Source organism: Gossypium hirsutum, chromosome A03 (assembly GCF_007990345.1).
Source record: "Gossypium hirsutum isolate 1008001.06 chromosome A03, Gossypium_hirsutum_v2.1, whole genome shotgun sequence".
NCBI classification, from domain to species: domain Eukaryota; kingdom Viridiplantae; phylum Streptophyta; class Magnoliopsida; order Malvales; family Malvaceae; genus Gossypium; species Gossypium hirsutum.
This window is the reverse complement of record NC_053426.1, coordinates 101,394,705-101,411,239: the sequence shown is the minus strand read 5'-3', so window position 1 is coordinate 101,411,239 and position 16,535 is coordinate 101,394,705. Positions and strand designations below refer to the sequence as shown.

General features: G+C 29.2%; 1 protein-coding gene across 1 annotated transcript; it reads left to right on the top strand.

Moving 5' to 3' along the window:
• Positions 1–10,205: 10,205 nt before the first annotated feature.
• LOC107886627 (probable galacturonosyltransferase-like 9) lies at positions 10,206–11,970 on the top strand. The gene has a single exon (XM_016810650.2). The coding sequence runs from the start codon at positions 10,596–10,598 to the stop codon at positions 11,718–11,720; it is 1,125 nt and encodes a 374-aa protein (XP_016666139.1). The 5' UTR covers positions 10,206–10,595; the 3' UTR covers positions 11,721–11,970.
• Positions 11,971–16,535: the final 4,565 nt, after the last annotated feature.

Below are 16,535 nucleotides of genomic sequence, written 5' to 3'. Positions count from 1 at the left end.
GAATGACTAATTTATGCTTCATTTTGTGACTTGTGAAAATAAAAAAAGGAAGCTTTTAAGACAAATTTAAGCCTACGCACATAACTAAAGTTGGATAAGATTCTGATTTCTAAGGACATTGGCTTTTTTGACCCTTCATCAAGAAATCTCACTCTTCATCCCCACTCAACCATTGATTATTCTTCCCTTCTCTTTCCATGGGAGCCATGGCAACTCCAACTCAACTAAATTTTAACCCAATCCGACTTGAAAGTGTCATTTATTTTTCAATGTCGAGTTTGGGGTGGAATGGATTGCCAAATAAAAAATTTGGGGCCTGAGTTTAAATTAAATCTATATCGTCTCTTTCTAACAAAGTTTTCAAAGTTTTTTTTTTAAATTTTATAACTATTTTATATATTTTAATTAAAATTTATATAAGACTTTATAACATTTTAACTATTTTTTATATTTTATGAAATTTTATAATATGTATTTCATTTAATCTTGTAAAAATAAAATAAAATAATATAATAAATTTTCGAGCAAATTAAATTGTATAATTTTTTTGGGTCGGATTTTAGTATTAGAATTTTACATAAATCGAATTCAGAATAGAATCTAAACAAAAAAACTATAGAAATCAAGTCGAATTTGGAAAAGGGTTAGAGCAAGAAAACTCAAAAATTGACTTGAACCGAGGTGTTATGATGGTTTATGAAATGCAAGTTAAAAAAGTGCAGATACTTCAAACCGGGTTGAGTTCTATTAATTATTTTTTATTTACTTGAAAACATTTTTTTTGAAATATTATGAAAACTTTTTTTTGAAATATTTATGAAAAAGATTTTAAAACTTTACCAAATAAGATCTAAAAATCATAAAAGAAAATTTGTTTTTTTATCAAAAATAAATCTAAAAATCTAAAAAAAAAAAACAAAGAATTGAATCGATTGGAAAAATCCAAAAAATCCAACCATCCCTATTTGGAGATTAAATTTTTCATGCTCCTTTGTTTGGATAAGGTTTTAAGATTATTATTCATTAATAGAATGTTATTATCATAAATAATAGTGTTCACTAAAACCCAAAAAGAAAAAGTTGGGATTTAATTTCGCAAATTGTAAACTAACACATTTGCTTTGGGTTAATATACTCTTTGGTATTTAAGTTTAGTTTTAACGTTCAATTTAGTATTTGAAGTTTTCTTTTATTTTAATTTGGTACTTGAGTTTAGTTTCAATGTTCATGTTGGTACTGAAATTTCTCAATTTGATACTTGAAATTTTTTTATCCTGTTTTAGTAGTTAAGTTTTTTTTTATCCCAATTAAGTACTTTTTTTATTAAACATACGTGTCAAATATTCATTGTATTATATAATCTCGTTGTACTAAATTGGGACAACTCAAACTCAAAGTATCAAATTGAACCTTAAAACCAAACTTGAATGCCAAATAGTACATTACGTGAACAAGTTTTGAATGTATTTGATAAAAAATGAAATTAAAAAATAACAACAATGTATTAATTTCAAATCCATGCATTGTGAGAATTTTATTTTTTTAGGAAAGAACTCTATTTTTAAAACAAATGTTATTATTAGAATCAATTATTATAAATACTAAATCAAATAACTAACTTCATTAGCATGGTAAGAATTAAACTTAAAACCTAAAAATTCTAGTTCCCACATTATTAAACTATGTTAGGAATCAACCCGTATAAATAATAAGATTAGTAAAAGTGGAGAAGAATAAACACAAATATTTACATAAAAAACTCCTCCGCAGAGAAAAAAAACAAGCAAAAGAGGTTTTAGCTTTTCACTGAATGAGTAAAAAAACGAGAGTACAATATGGAGAAAATTAACCTAAATGTACATTACCCAAAACCTAGAAAACAAATGTAACACCCCCTACCCATATCCGTCACCGGAATAGAGTACGAGGTATTACCGAGGAGTACAAAACACTTACAGATAATTTAAATATATTTTCATAACAACTTGTCTCGATTTCATACTATTTCATATTTAAGCTTTACTCACCAAAGTATTTGAAATATCATCTTTATGCAAATAGCACACATGAGGTACATAATTCCATAATTAAGAATGAACACATTTATCAAACATATTCCACATTCATATATCAATGTCTCACGTTTCCATATATCAATAACCGTCATTTTTTTGTTTTTCAGATAATTATGTGTAACTATTGATAAGCATGCAATTCATTGTTTCTTCCTGTTAATTACAATTTCAAATGACAAATTTGTGTGCATGAGCTCAATCTCATTAGGTGTTTAAATTCTGTCACTTTGATTCACATACTCATAATTTACTAACATATCCTGTCAAATACAATCTCTGAATGACAAAATCACATAATTGAGCTCAATAATAATAATGATAACATTACTTACATTTCTTTTTCCACACGTTACATTTACGACTTACCAACTTGTCCATTCAAGGAACGGCTTACGGATTTGAGTACATCGTGATCTGAAGCCCGAAGTCTAGCTGAAGCACATAAGTGCTAAACGGAAGCCCGAAGGCTAACTGAAGCACATAACTGCTAAACGGAAGCCCGAAGGCTAACTGAAGCTCATCAGAGCTAAACTGAAACCCCAAAAGGGTTGACTGAAACTCATATGAGTTAACGGAAGCTCATAAGAGCTAAACGGAAAGCAAACACTAGAGTTCGCAACAAATGCTGAATCTCGGTTTACTTGGGTAATTTACCGTCAATTCATCTTTTTCACTGAAAGATTGTACTCATTTCCTGCGCTCCGTTCCTCTGAAATTCTCAGTTCAATTTGATAACTTTTGTACATAATTTACTTATTTTCAACAATTAACATACATAAATATTAATCACCATTCATAAAATAATATTGAAATTTAATAATATTAACAAATGGTCACTAAATTTAGTTATGTAAACTCACAAGTTCGATTTTTGTATTATAGCGATAATCATAATTTTCATAATAAATATTCCAAATAAAACATTATATCGTTTCTAATTCAACACTTATCGATTATAATTGGGCATGTGATCAATTTATACACGAGTCATTCATATATTTTTCCTCCTCCTCCTCTCCATCCACATCCTTGGTATAAATAACACACTTGTAAGTAACCTTATCCATAAATTTCACTAATTACTTATGTGAATATTCAAGCTATCCACCCGTGTCATAGTCACTAAATTATTTATATCTGAAGCTACAAAACTCAAAATTAATATCGGCTAATTTTCCCTAAAACTAGATTCACATATCTTCTTACCATAAAATTTTCATAATTTTTGGTTTGGCCAATTAATACAGTTTATTCATTGAAGTCTCCCCTGTTCTGCTGTCTGACAGTTCCAGCCCTTCTTCACTAAAAATTAATTATCTCCTCGTACAGGATTCGAATGATGTTTCCGTTTGTTTCTCTTGAAAATAGACTCATTCAGGATTCTAAACATATAAATTTAAGCCTATAATTATTTTTATCCAATTTTTTATGATTTTACAAAGTCAGAACAGGGGAACCCGAAATCATTCTGACCTTGTCTCACAAAATTTATCATATCTCATGATTTACAATTCCATTGCTTACATCATTTCTTCTATAAGAAACTAGACTCAATAAGCTTTAATTTCATATTTTATTCATTCTCTAATTACATTTCTACAATTTTTTGTGATTTTTCAAAGTTAGACTACTGCTGCTGTCCAAAACTGTTTTAGTGCAAAATGTTGATTTCTATTTTGCCCCAAATTTCACAATTCATACAATTCAGTCCTTACTCAATTAACCCTTCAATTACAATAATTTTCTCAATTAATACTTTTCCTAAACATTATAAGTTATTTCATAACTATTGAAATTCATAATTTCCACATAAAACTCTAACTTCAAACTCTTTTACAATTAGGTCCCAAACATTCACTTTCTATTCAATTCTTTCAATAAAATCAAAATATAAACAATTTAAAGCTCTAATTCCATTCCAAATAATCATATAATTCCAGAACATATGCATAGAAACTTTCAATTTCTTTCATAGAATAAAAAACTAATGAATTCAACAAGTGGACCTAGTTGTAAAAGTCACAAAAACACAAAAATTTCTAGAAATAATCAAGAATTGAACTTAATTGAAGTAAAAATATGAAAAACCAGCTTAATAGAACTCTTCCATGGCGTTTTTCTGATGAGAATGCAGAAAAATAAAGAGAAATCTAGATAATTCCACTTTAGTCCTAGCTTTATTAAGAAAATTTTGCAATTTTCTAATTTTGCCCTTAATTCTCCTTATTTTCTTGCTGATTTCATGCCATTGTCGTCCAGCCCAGATAGACCTTAGGTCTATTTTCCTTTTAAACCCTCTTTCTTTTATCAATTAAGCTATTTAATCATTTCTCACAATTTTGCATTTGATACAATTTAGTTCTTTTTGTTCAATTAACTATCAGAACTTTAAAATTTCTTGACGAAACTTTAATACTAACATATTAACACTCCATAAATATTTATAAAAATATTTATGGCTCGATTTAAAATCCCCGAGGTCTCGATACCTCATTTTCGATTCTAATTATTTTAATATTTATTTTTAGTACACTATCCACTATTTTAAAATTTTTCCTAACTTCACATTTAACTTATACTCACTAAATTAATAATATTTCCTACTCATTTGTCGGATTTAGTGATCTCGAATCACTGTTCCGACACCACTGAAAATTAGGCTATTACAACAAAGCCCTAACTCGAGAACAAAATTCTATCCATAGTTACCACAAAACCCTCACTAAAACTCATATGCGACTATATCTTGTCACCTTAAAAAAAAATTCCTTGCTGATAAGCATGTCTAAATCCAATGAGGAGAAGTAGTCCTGTTGATCTATACAAAACGTGGCTGCAAAACATTAGGAATCGTCGTGACATTTCGATTCTCCTCGTCATGGCATCATCGTCGTGTCTATTGCCAAAAATTACTGTGTCGTCCCGACATTGAACCTGTTTTGATCCTTCTTCGATTGTTTGTCAATTCTCATTTAAAGTACCTGCAACGTGTCCGAAGGCACGCCCACAAACTAATTAACTCATCAACTGATATTTTATATATTAAAAAAACCTCTAATCCGAAAAATTAAATTAAAAATCTCTAGAATAGAAAAATAAAAGTTTTAACAGCTAACAAAACCAGTGGCAATGATGAAGAAAGAAGTAAATATTTTAATATTTTTTATATAGTTGAAATTGCTTAAATAATCAGTCCAACTTGATGAAATTTTGCAGCACATGTATTGCAAGCATATCACATTTTTGGAAAGTGAAAAAGCTTAATTAAATCTCGAAAACAAAAAACAAAACCCAAATTGTATGGTTGTAGTCCAATGAGAAGACAAGAAAGAAGGCTTTATTTAATAATGATACAAAAATAAAAAGAGGAAGGGAGCACGTGATCACATGGGGGAATACCAGCCACGATGAATGAAATTAGGCATAAACCAGCTGGAATGCTTTGGGTGCGTAGCTGTCAGGCTATTAGTGGCAGGCCCATGCTCAGGCTGGCACCTCGGGGAAACTCAACCACTTAGATTATGCCATAATTAATATGCTAATCCAACGGGACTCGCCAACATTAATTTGAGATTACAACATTACTATATTTATTCCTTCCTTTTTATATCAATATTCAAAATATCCATTTTTATGGATGTTAATAATATTTATAACCCCGACTTTAAATTTTTGGAGTTTAATTAAAATTTTTAATAACTTTGAAAGTTTTAGTGAGACATTTCAAAACTTTTGGTAGATTTAATTTTAAAAATTATAATTTTTTTAGAGATTTTATGAAAATTTATAAAAAAAAAATTGAAGAATCTAATTGAAATTTTTAATTTTTTTTTTTTTAAAATTGAAAAACCTAATTGAAGTTTTTAAAAAAATTTAAGAGTATAACTAAGATTTTTAAAACTTTGAGGGGCCAAGATACCTACGCCCCGATGAGGATCCGCCTCTGTACCCTTATATTATTTTATTTATGTTACAAGCTTTTCTTTATTGATTTTTAATTTAGCATTGTAAAAATATATTATAATTTATTCCAAATAAATATAACTTTTAATATATATTCTAGATTATGATATATTCATGGTAAAAAAATAAATTACATGATAAATATATTTATAAAAATTTATATAAATAATAAATTAAATTTTATTCGAGACGGTAAAGTATAAATGTTAAAAACTATAGAGTATTGGGTTCAAATCTTATGTTGTATATATATATTATGTAAATTATATAAAATGCCAAAAACACCTTCATAATAATATGTTTTGCTTTGTATAATAAGGGTATTTTTGTCATACACAATTGAGTTGGTACTTGGTTGACCTGTGATACTAACTCAATCAAATATTTAGTAGTATAGATATATTAAGATATATACATAACTTGTTTTCTTATTCATATAATGCATAAATTGATTGTGTATTAATTTAAATATATTATACTTATTTGTTAAAATTTTTATGCAAAATTTTATAATAAAAAAATGCATTACATTAAAAATTAAACTAAATTGTTTTTTTTAGAAATTATTTTTAAGTTTAGTATTAAAAATTTGATTTAAAATTGTTTTGACTTAAAAGGAGCGATGGATAAAGTTTTTATTAGACACTTATTTGACATTGATTCGAACCGTGTTATCTCCAGCCCCTATTCTTAATGTTGTATAAAAATATATATATATATAATTTAAATTTTTTAAATATATTAGATTTGATATGTATTTGATGGAAATGATGTGAATGCAAACCCGAAAAATGACTCAAGTTTTATCATGTTTAACCATAATTTAGGTTAACTTCCTAGAAATATAAAATAGTGCTTAATTAAGATAGTGCTTAACAAAATGGTATCATTAATATTCATAGAGGATTATTTGATTTGTTTGGCTAATAATAGGGATAGAAGTAGGGATGTTAAAAGATTAAATTAAAGCTCTCTTCATCTCTACACAGGAATTTTTTATAGATTGTTGATAAGGATTATTTTAGATAAAATTTTGTGTTTTTTTTTATTATAAGATATTTTGCTAACATTATCTTTTGTATTATATATATATATATGTTTTTCTATGATTTTTGCATATAACATGACACTTATGAGTTCATCTTTAACACGTTAATTTTTGGGTAAATTACATTAATTATCTTTAAACTTTATTTAAAATTATATTTCAATCACTCATCTTTCAAAAATTATATAACAATCACTAACGTGAATTGTTATATTTTTATCACTTGTTCATTAACTACAATTAAGAGGACGACATGACACATTAATTTAAATAATTAATTACTAATGTGGTTCTTGAACTATAACTAAAATATCACTTTAATTTTTAAAAAAATTTCTTAACAATAATTAAAAGATCTTAACAAACAAATAAATATATTCAATTCTTTTTTTTTTAAAAAGTACGTGCTCTTCTTTTATTAAATTTATTTCTCTTTTACCCTGCCATAATTAAACCTAAATCTAAACAAATGAAGTGCAAAAGAAGGAAATTTGAAGCAAACCCGTTCTTATTCCTATATTTTCATTGGATTGATCCTGGGACACAAATAATTAACAGTACCAAAAGCAATCATTTTTACTTATTTTCTAACTAAAATCAAAATCAAAGGCTGAATAAGTAGACAAGTTTTTGAGATAAACAATCTTACCCAAACTCAAGGCTCAGATTTTATCCAAAAGGTGAGATTTTTTAAGGTGAAAAATAAGGAGGACCACTCTTTGTAAACTCATTCAACCCGTACTTTTAAAATACCTTAAATAAAGAAATAAATTACAAGCTTTAAAAAGCTAAAGGAATGGAGTTTAGTTCATTCAATATTTTTTAATTTATTTATTTATTTGTTTGTAGTTTTTCTTTTTAGAATTATTGTTAAGAATTTTTAAAAAAAATTAAATTGATATTTTAGTTACAGTTGAAGGATTAAATTAGTAATTTACCAATAAATTAATGTCTTACGTTATTTTCTTAACGGTAGTTAAAAGATAAATGAAAAAAAATGTAACAATTCAATAATGTTAGTGATTGTTATATAATTTTTGAAAGTTAAGCGGTTGAAATGTAATTTTAAATAAAGTTTAGAGAGAATAGGTGAATTTGCGATCGGTTGTTAAACAGGCATTTGTTTTTGACATTTGAGTTAAGTAATGTGGGAAGATTGGTTGAAGAAGTCTGAGTTGAGTTATTAGAAATAATGTCGAAATTCAAACATAACAACTTAACATTACAATAATATGCTAAATAAGGATAATTCTATTATGAAATGCAATAAAAGATTATTTGAGGCGAGAGTAGACTTGGCTGAGCAGGCATTGCACAAACTAATCACGTCCTAACTCAATTACTTGTAAATAAATATTATTTTTTATTTATTCTTTAATAATACTATGAGTAAAAAACCTATTTAATTCATATTAGACTCCACAACTTAAGAAGATGTTTAAAAGAAAATTAAGTATAAAAAATTTGACAATTTTTAAGATATAATATATATTTTTTATTTATTTTATCCTTATTTTTTTAGCTAATTTTGTTTTTAATCTTTTAAAAATTGTTAAATTTAATCATTAATTTTTTAAAAATAGTCTATTTGATTTTTTTAACAGAAATATTAACTAAAATATTAATTTTTTAAACATGGTAGGAGTCTGTAAGGCAATTCATGTATACTTCATTTTTTTTCTTTATATATTTTATAATTATAAATTATTTGTTAACCTGACATATAAGACAAGTATTGTTACGTTAGTGTGAAGTATGTATGGACTAACATGCGGATTGTCATGCCAATATCACTAAAAATTTTAATGTTTTAGTTAGCAGTTTCGTTAAAGAAAAATGACTTGATTTTTTTAAAAGGTCAATGATCAATTTTTGCACAAAAAAAATAATGGTAAATTATACTGGTAGCCACTCAACTATCACTAAGTTTCGTTTTTTGTCACTCAACTATGAAAAGTTATAAAATCACCCAACTTTTCAATTTTTTCTTTCTTAGCCACCTATTGTTAAATGATTAATGGAAACATAACATTGCAACTTTTAAAATTAACATAATAAAAAATTTAGCCCTTAATCCTTATACATTTTGTCAATTTAGTCTTAAATTTTAAAACTTGAGCCCTCAATATATATACATTACCTAATTTTTTACATGAAAATATAATTTAATAAAAATGTGTAAATTAGAGAGAAGCAAGAATATATATATTTTTAAATTCCGTTTATTATTAAATTATAAAATCCTCAAATATATTATTTTCCTTATACTTTAAATGACTAAGAACTTGATATCTCTTAACGATAATTAATTCATTTTTTGGTGGCTTGAGTTGGAGGCCATTGACAAAGCAAATCAAAGCTCAATTTTTTTTTTAATGTGTTAGACTTACAAATTGGATTGAATTAACAAAGCAGGTGTTTATTTTTTCATTGAATCAAACAAGAGGACATAGAAAAACAAAATTGTAAAAGGATCAAATTACATAGTGTGTAAACGTTAAGGGTTTAATTTTTTTGAATAAAAAATAAATTGACACAATATATAAATGTATGAGGGTTGATGTTGTTATTAGGGAAATTTTAAAAGCTACTATGACACGTTTTGGTTAGTTATTTAACCGCTGAAGATAAAAAAAGAATAATCGAATAGTTTAGTGAAAAAAAAATAAATTAAATAATTGGATTACCACAAACGTAATTTACCCAAAAATAATAATAAAAATCAAATTAAAAAAAATATAAACATTAAAAATTTTATTGCAAATGCACCAAATGAGAATCGTTATTTGATGAATTAGGAAAATGAAAATTTAAAAGTGGAGTTGTAACATAAAGATGGAAAAGTGAGAATGTGAAATTTAAAGTCGGATAATTGGACAAAAAATGAAACAAAACTAAATCAAATGGAGTTTAATTATGAAGATAAGAGGGATGTTTTGGATTAAAAGAGAAAAAACAATATTTTGTTTATAATATTTTAAAGGATGTTTGTATTTGTACTCTATTATTCCTTATATTTAATCAATTTGTTAAATTCATAATGCAAGAATCAAGTTAAAATCTAGAATATTTGTACTTTGTTTGAAATTTCTACAATTTTCTTTTTTTTTTAAATCTAAATTCATAAAATAAAACTATAATTCAAAAATAAAAAAACAAATCTCCCATGATCTGATTCAATTAACTCCCTCCTTAAATCAACAGTTATTCTTGTCATTTAAAGGACAACTCAAAGCTCCCACCCTCTCTGTTCATCTGTTATTCCCATAAGGAAAAAAACAGGGAAGAGCCGGCGAACCCACCCCCACCCCCAAAACCCCAAACCCACTCTCATTTTTTGGGCTCTTTCCTTTTTTATCAATAAACCGCGTTTCGCTTTCTTGTGAAACCCACACTCTTGAAAGCTCCGCGTTATCTTTACGAGCATATCCCTTTCATCAATCATCTAATAAGCTTATAACAGAACAGGACTCTGTCTTTTTCTTGTTCTGTTTTTCTTTTTAACGATAATGCATTCCATTTTCCATGCTGCGGCCGCCGTTTTCCTTCTTCATTTCTTTCTAACGGTGACGTTTTCTGTTGGGATTCGGACTATCGGTGGAGGGGATGGGTCCGGGCCCGGGTTCGGATTCTCGGAGGCACCGGATTATCGTAACGGTGTGGAATGTCCGGTTTCTGTCAACAAAGAAGTTGTTTCGTCGTGCGACCCGGATTTAGTCCACGTGGCGATGACGTTAGACTCGGAATACTTGCGTGGCTCGATCGCCGCCGTCCACTCCGTCCTCCGGCACGCTTCGTGTCCGGAAAACGTCTTCTTCCACTTCATTGCGGCCGAGTTCGACCCGGCGAGTCCAAGAGTGTTGAGCAAACTCGTACGATCCACGTTTCCTTCACTCAACTTCAAAATCTACATATTCCGGGAAGACGCGGTAATCAACTTAATCTCGTCTTCAATCCGGCAAGCCCTGGAAAACCCACTCAACTACGCTCGAAATTACCTCGGAGACATCCTAGATCTCTGCGTTGACCGAGTCATTTATCTCGACTCGGACTTGGTCGTGGTCGACGACATTCACAAACTCTGGAACACAGCCCTCACAAACTCACGCGTCATCGGCGCACCCGAATATTGCCACGCCAACTTCACCAAGTATTTCACGGACGGGTTCTGGTCCGACCCAGTTCTTTCCCGGGTTTTCCATTCGAGAAGGCCGTGTTATTTCAACACGGGGGTTATGGTGATGGATTTGGTTCGGTGGAGAGAAGGGAATTACAGGAAAAGAATCGAGAATTGGATGGAAATACAGAGGAAACGAAGGATTTACGAATTGGGTTCGTTGCCTCCGTTTCTGCTAGTATTTGCTGGGAATGTGGAAGCGATTGATCATAAATGGAACCAACATGGACTTGGTGGGGACAATGTAAGAGGTTCATGTCGGTCGTTGCATACGGGTCCGGTGAGTTTGTTGCATTGGAGTGGGAAAGGGAAACCCTGGGTTCGACTCGATGCCAGAAACCCTTGTCCGCTTGATCATCTTTGGAAACCCTACGATCTTTACAAGGGCAGTTCAATCAAAGATCGATCTTCTTTTCCTTCTTCAATTTTCTTGGGATTTTCCAGTTACTTGTCATGATTATTATTTTTTCTTTGTTTTAAAATTTTACATTGTTACAGAAATGATGACTGATTCTTTTGATAGAAAAGCTCAGCTGTATACGAACTGAATATATATTTTTTGGGTTATTAATTTGTGCTCTGCATATGAGTACCAAATATCAATTCGTTTCATTCATCAGATAAGGGTGGAACAATTTTTGGTTGGGTTGATTCCTTTGTATGTAATTCTGGAGAGAGGAATAAGGTTTGAGTTGTTCATTGATTCATTTTCCATTTCCCTTGTGCTCCACATTTTTTTTTTGGTGGGTTCTCTTTTAGAAAATGAAATGGGTATCAGTATGGTTGGTTTAATTTAATCATATCAATGTGTTTAACGATGATTATAAGGCAAGATAAGATTGAAGTTGAATTTAAGAAAAAGCTGAGAAGATACCAGAAGACTGCAACATTTTTGTGCATTAGTGAAATGTCACTTTATCAGCTGTTCACGGGACGTTGTTGGGACGCACTCTTTTTATAAGAAACTCAATAAATTTACATGTGGATGGTTCAAACCTGTCTATCAAGGCAATAAACCATTTTCACATTTATCTTTTTTGATGACGGAAATCGTCTTCTTTTTCAACATTAGCACGCGTTGTTATAAATCTCGAAATGGATTGCTGATCATCCTCGTAAGATGACATTTAATTTTTGAAGTTATAGTTTAGGGTTTGATTGAATTGACATACGACTGTTCTAGTATTTTCATTTTTGTGGAATTTGTCAATGTCCAATCAATCCATTTTAGATAACGTCATATCTGTTATTCTGGTTTAGCCTAACATGAGTGTTTTGATTGATTTTCATAGTTTCCAATCCAATTGTGAATTGCCATTTCATCACATGCTTCTTCACACCTAACACTTCAAAATTTTCACATGGGAAACCAAGACATTGTTTACACAATTCAAAGAATCAAATCTGGAAATAACGGATTGGGTTTTACTACATTTTTACCATATTTGTACACTGAATTGCTTCTTTCCAGAATATTTTATGATGAAGATGAACACGCAACTTTTAGGCTACTTGAATTCTTTTGTTCTTTTTTTTTTTAAATATTAATTTAGTTTCCATTCAAACATAAATTATTTGTTAAACTCCCTTTACAAGCAACCGTAATAAACAAATAATTCACACCTCCTTGATTATTTTATTTAAAAAAAACTAATAATGTTAATAATAATACACAATTATACGACTGTTGGAAGGTCTATTTTATGTGAATAAAGACTTGAACTACCATTTTTTTCCTACATCATGATCAAAGGCAAGAATCAAATAATAATATGCAACGATCCCATTTCAAAAAAAAAAAAAGAAATGAGAAACAAACAATCACATAGGTTAGCCGCCAAGGTTTTTGCGTATCTTGGTAATGTCCTGGCGGCTGATTTGAAATGCCTTTTCCAAAACAACTTCGAGAATGGGTGGATTGGATACGAAAGCGGCCCTTGAAGCTATTTGTGCGCCTGGGTTTTGGCTGCTGAGCCCAGAGATAGCCAAAGCAGGCTTCTCTGGCTCCATGTTATACAGAAAATGGATGAGTCCTCTGGGAAAAACGAAGGAGTCACCGGGCTCAAGTTTTTGAGTGAATAAGCGGTTAGAGGTATCCACAAAGCCCACAAGGATAACACCCTGAAGACAAATGGTGACTTCAGAGGCCCGAGGGTGGGAATGGGGCAGAACAAGGTCGTCAGCTGCTATGTCGACACGGGCCATGGTGAGGCCCATGGTGTTAATTCCAGGCAAATTTGCAAGGGTGGTGAGGGTGACACTGAAGCCGAATTGGTTAGCCTTGGTGTCACCGGCTTTGGCTAGAGCCGAGGTGGTGAAGTGGGAGGAATGAGCCAAAGTTGGGTTGAGATAGGGTGCACCATTGAGGTACAAAGGGGATTTAGTGTCTGCAATGCAGTAATCTTGAAGTGGGTCAGGGTCTGGTTTAGCAAGGCCCGATAGGAGAGTTAAACCAAGGCATAGTTGAAGAAATAAAACAACACATTTTCATGTTGACTTAAACCTTGTTACAAGGTTTTTTTGTTGATGAAATGGAGATGGAATTTCAGTAAGAAGGTAGAGGGTATATATATAGTGGAATTCAGACAGTGATGTTCACTGTGGAAGTGGAAGTTTTTATTTCCATTTCTGGAGTAGTGGAGATTGAGTAGCTTAAGAGGCATTACAGGAGGAAGAATGAAGGCAAGTTAGAGAGGAGTTGAACTTAAGTTCCCCTAGGGACAAGGATTATATATGTCTTCAAAATTGACTGGAAAAAGAAAACAGCGTCAATTTGTGCATGTCTCATATTTGTATATCTATACGTATACAAAATGTTTGGTTAAAACATACAGTAAGTAATTTTACTCTTAATATATTTAGAATTTAAGTTTATAATGTTGAATTATTAATATTGTTAAAATTCTTTCATTAAATTTAAGTTTATTACAACTCGATTCTTTGGGATTCTTCCTTTCTTCAAACGAAACGAACGGAGATAGAATCAGACCGATTCCCTAAGTGTCTTTCTAGATATTCCTCAATGTCCCGACTATTCACGGAACGTGAGAAGCAGATGAATAATCATCTGCTTCTGGAAGAAATAGAAGAATTTCTTGGGAATCCTATAAGATCCATTCGTTCTTTTTTCTCTGATAGATGGGTTCAAACCCCACTAAGAGGTCCACTAGAAATCAGAAATTGTTGAAGAAAGAACAATATGTTTCTTTTGTCCCTTCCAGGCGATTGAAAAATAAAGAAGTAGTTAATATATTCAAGATAATTACGTATTTACAAAATACAGTCTCAATTCATCCTATTTCGTCAGATCCGGGATGTGATATGGTTCCGACGGATGAACTGGGCAGTTCCAATAAGATTTCATTCTTAAACAAAAATCTATTTTTTTGATTTATTTCATCTATTTCATGATCAGATCAGGAGGGATAAATGTTATACCACGATTTTGAATGAGAAGAGAGATTTTAAGAAATGGTAGATCTATTTCATTTTTCTTTCTTTCATAACTATCAAGTGAGTATAATGTTACTCCACTAAATTTAACAAAATAATTTTAATAATATTATCAATTGGTCTTTAATTTTTAAATCCAATAAGTAAAGAGATTAATGGATTAAATTTCAAATATACGAAGAATATATTTTAACCAAAGTGTTTTATTATCACAAGTCAATTCACACAAACTCAATTAAAAAATTACTTAAAAACCCTATTTTAATTAATGTTAATATAATTATATTTTCATCTTTTATTATTTTTGTATAAAATGTTTAAATAAAACAACTAAAAATACAATCTCTAATAATAAAACGAAAGTCTAAAAAATGTTTATTTCACCTATAAACCAATTATTATTTTTTATAAATTTAATTTTAATATTATGTGTTTCTTTCACTCATTTTGTATTTGCAACAAAATCTAATGTTATATTAAAGGGTTTACTAAATTGATGTTATCCTTTAACTGAATCTCAATTTAATTAAGTATTTATCGAAAATAATGTGAAATCGATAAGATTCAAACTAAAACATCCTAATTTTCAATGTTTTTATTATTATTTTAACTACAATTTCATTTGATTCTTATTTTTTTTATAAATTTATATGTTACATATTTTTTTCATTGTAATTTAATATTTAATATTTTATGTAACTTGGCTAAGTTAATTTTTGGTGTGTTTATATAGTTGTATTATATTTGTATTTCATTTTCATATTTTATTGTATTTATATTTTATTTTTAATTGTAATTACTGAAGCAAGTTAATCTTCTGCCTGTTAGTTGAGAGATTTCTATTTGTCAACTTTGTTTTTAATAGTTAGTTTTTATTTTACAATCTTAATACTTAATTTTAATTATCGTAATATGATTTTTGGTGATAACTGTTTAAACTTGTTAGTGTAGATAATATATTTAGATTTAATTCAACCTCCCTTGATTGCGATTTTTGGAATACTTCTCTATGCTCCGTTGTAACACAAAACTATATTAAAATTTGACATGTTCACTTGAAGATACCACATTGATTTTATATATTCTTATTTGCACGATTTTTACTCTAAACGTTCGCATGTTCGGAGGTGGTCAGTACTTTTGGACAAGTTCAGGGATAAACTACATATTAGTCCAATTAGTAGAAATTTACATTTACCACTCAACCAAAGTTTTATTTTTAATTTTTTTATACATTTTAATTTCATTTTGCACACTTTATTACTTCCATCAATAATATATATTACTATTTTTAAACACACATACGTGTTCTAAATATGTGGTTTCCATACACATAGGCGTGTGATAAGATTTTTAGTATCTTGATAATGTTGTTGATTGAGCTGGTGTCATAAGTCAATTCAACTAACTCAGGATTAATGATAACATCATGATAAACAATTGTACTGTATTTAGAATTTTTAATATGATATATTAACGTGTTTAAATTTCATTTTACTCTCAATTTAATATATTTCTTTTTATTTTAGAATTGTACATATTTCATGTGTTATTGTTAATTAGTTTCAAACCATAAGTTTTATTATTTATTATATATTATTTAAATCCCTAATTGAGTTAGTGTCATGAGCCAACCAGACACCAATTTGGTTAGGAAAATTACGAAAATGTTCTTTAGTAATTTAAATAAGTTATATTGTTTGACGGTATTTGTCTTTTTATTTTAACAAAAACCAATAAAATATGCATATGGTAGAATTTGAATCCACATCAATTAAATTAGCAAAACCTTAAATTTACCATTCAACCAAAACTTCAT

Bases quoted from the DNA above. Each gene is read 5' to 3' on its own strand.
- LOC107886627 (XM_016810650.2), top strand. From the start codon at position 10,596: ATGCATTCCATTTTCCATGCTGCGGCCGCCGTTTTCCTTCTTCATTTC.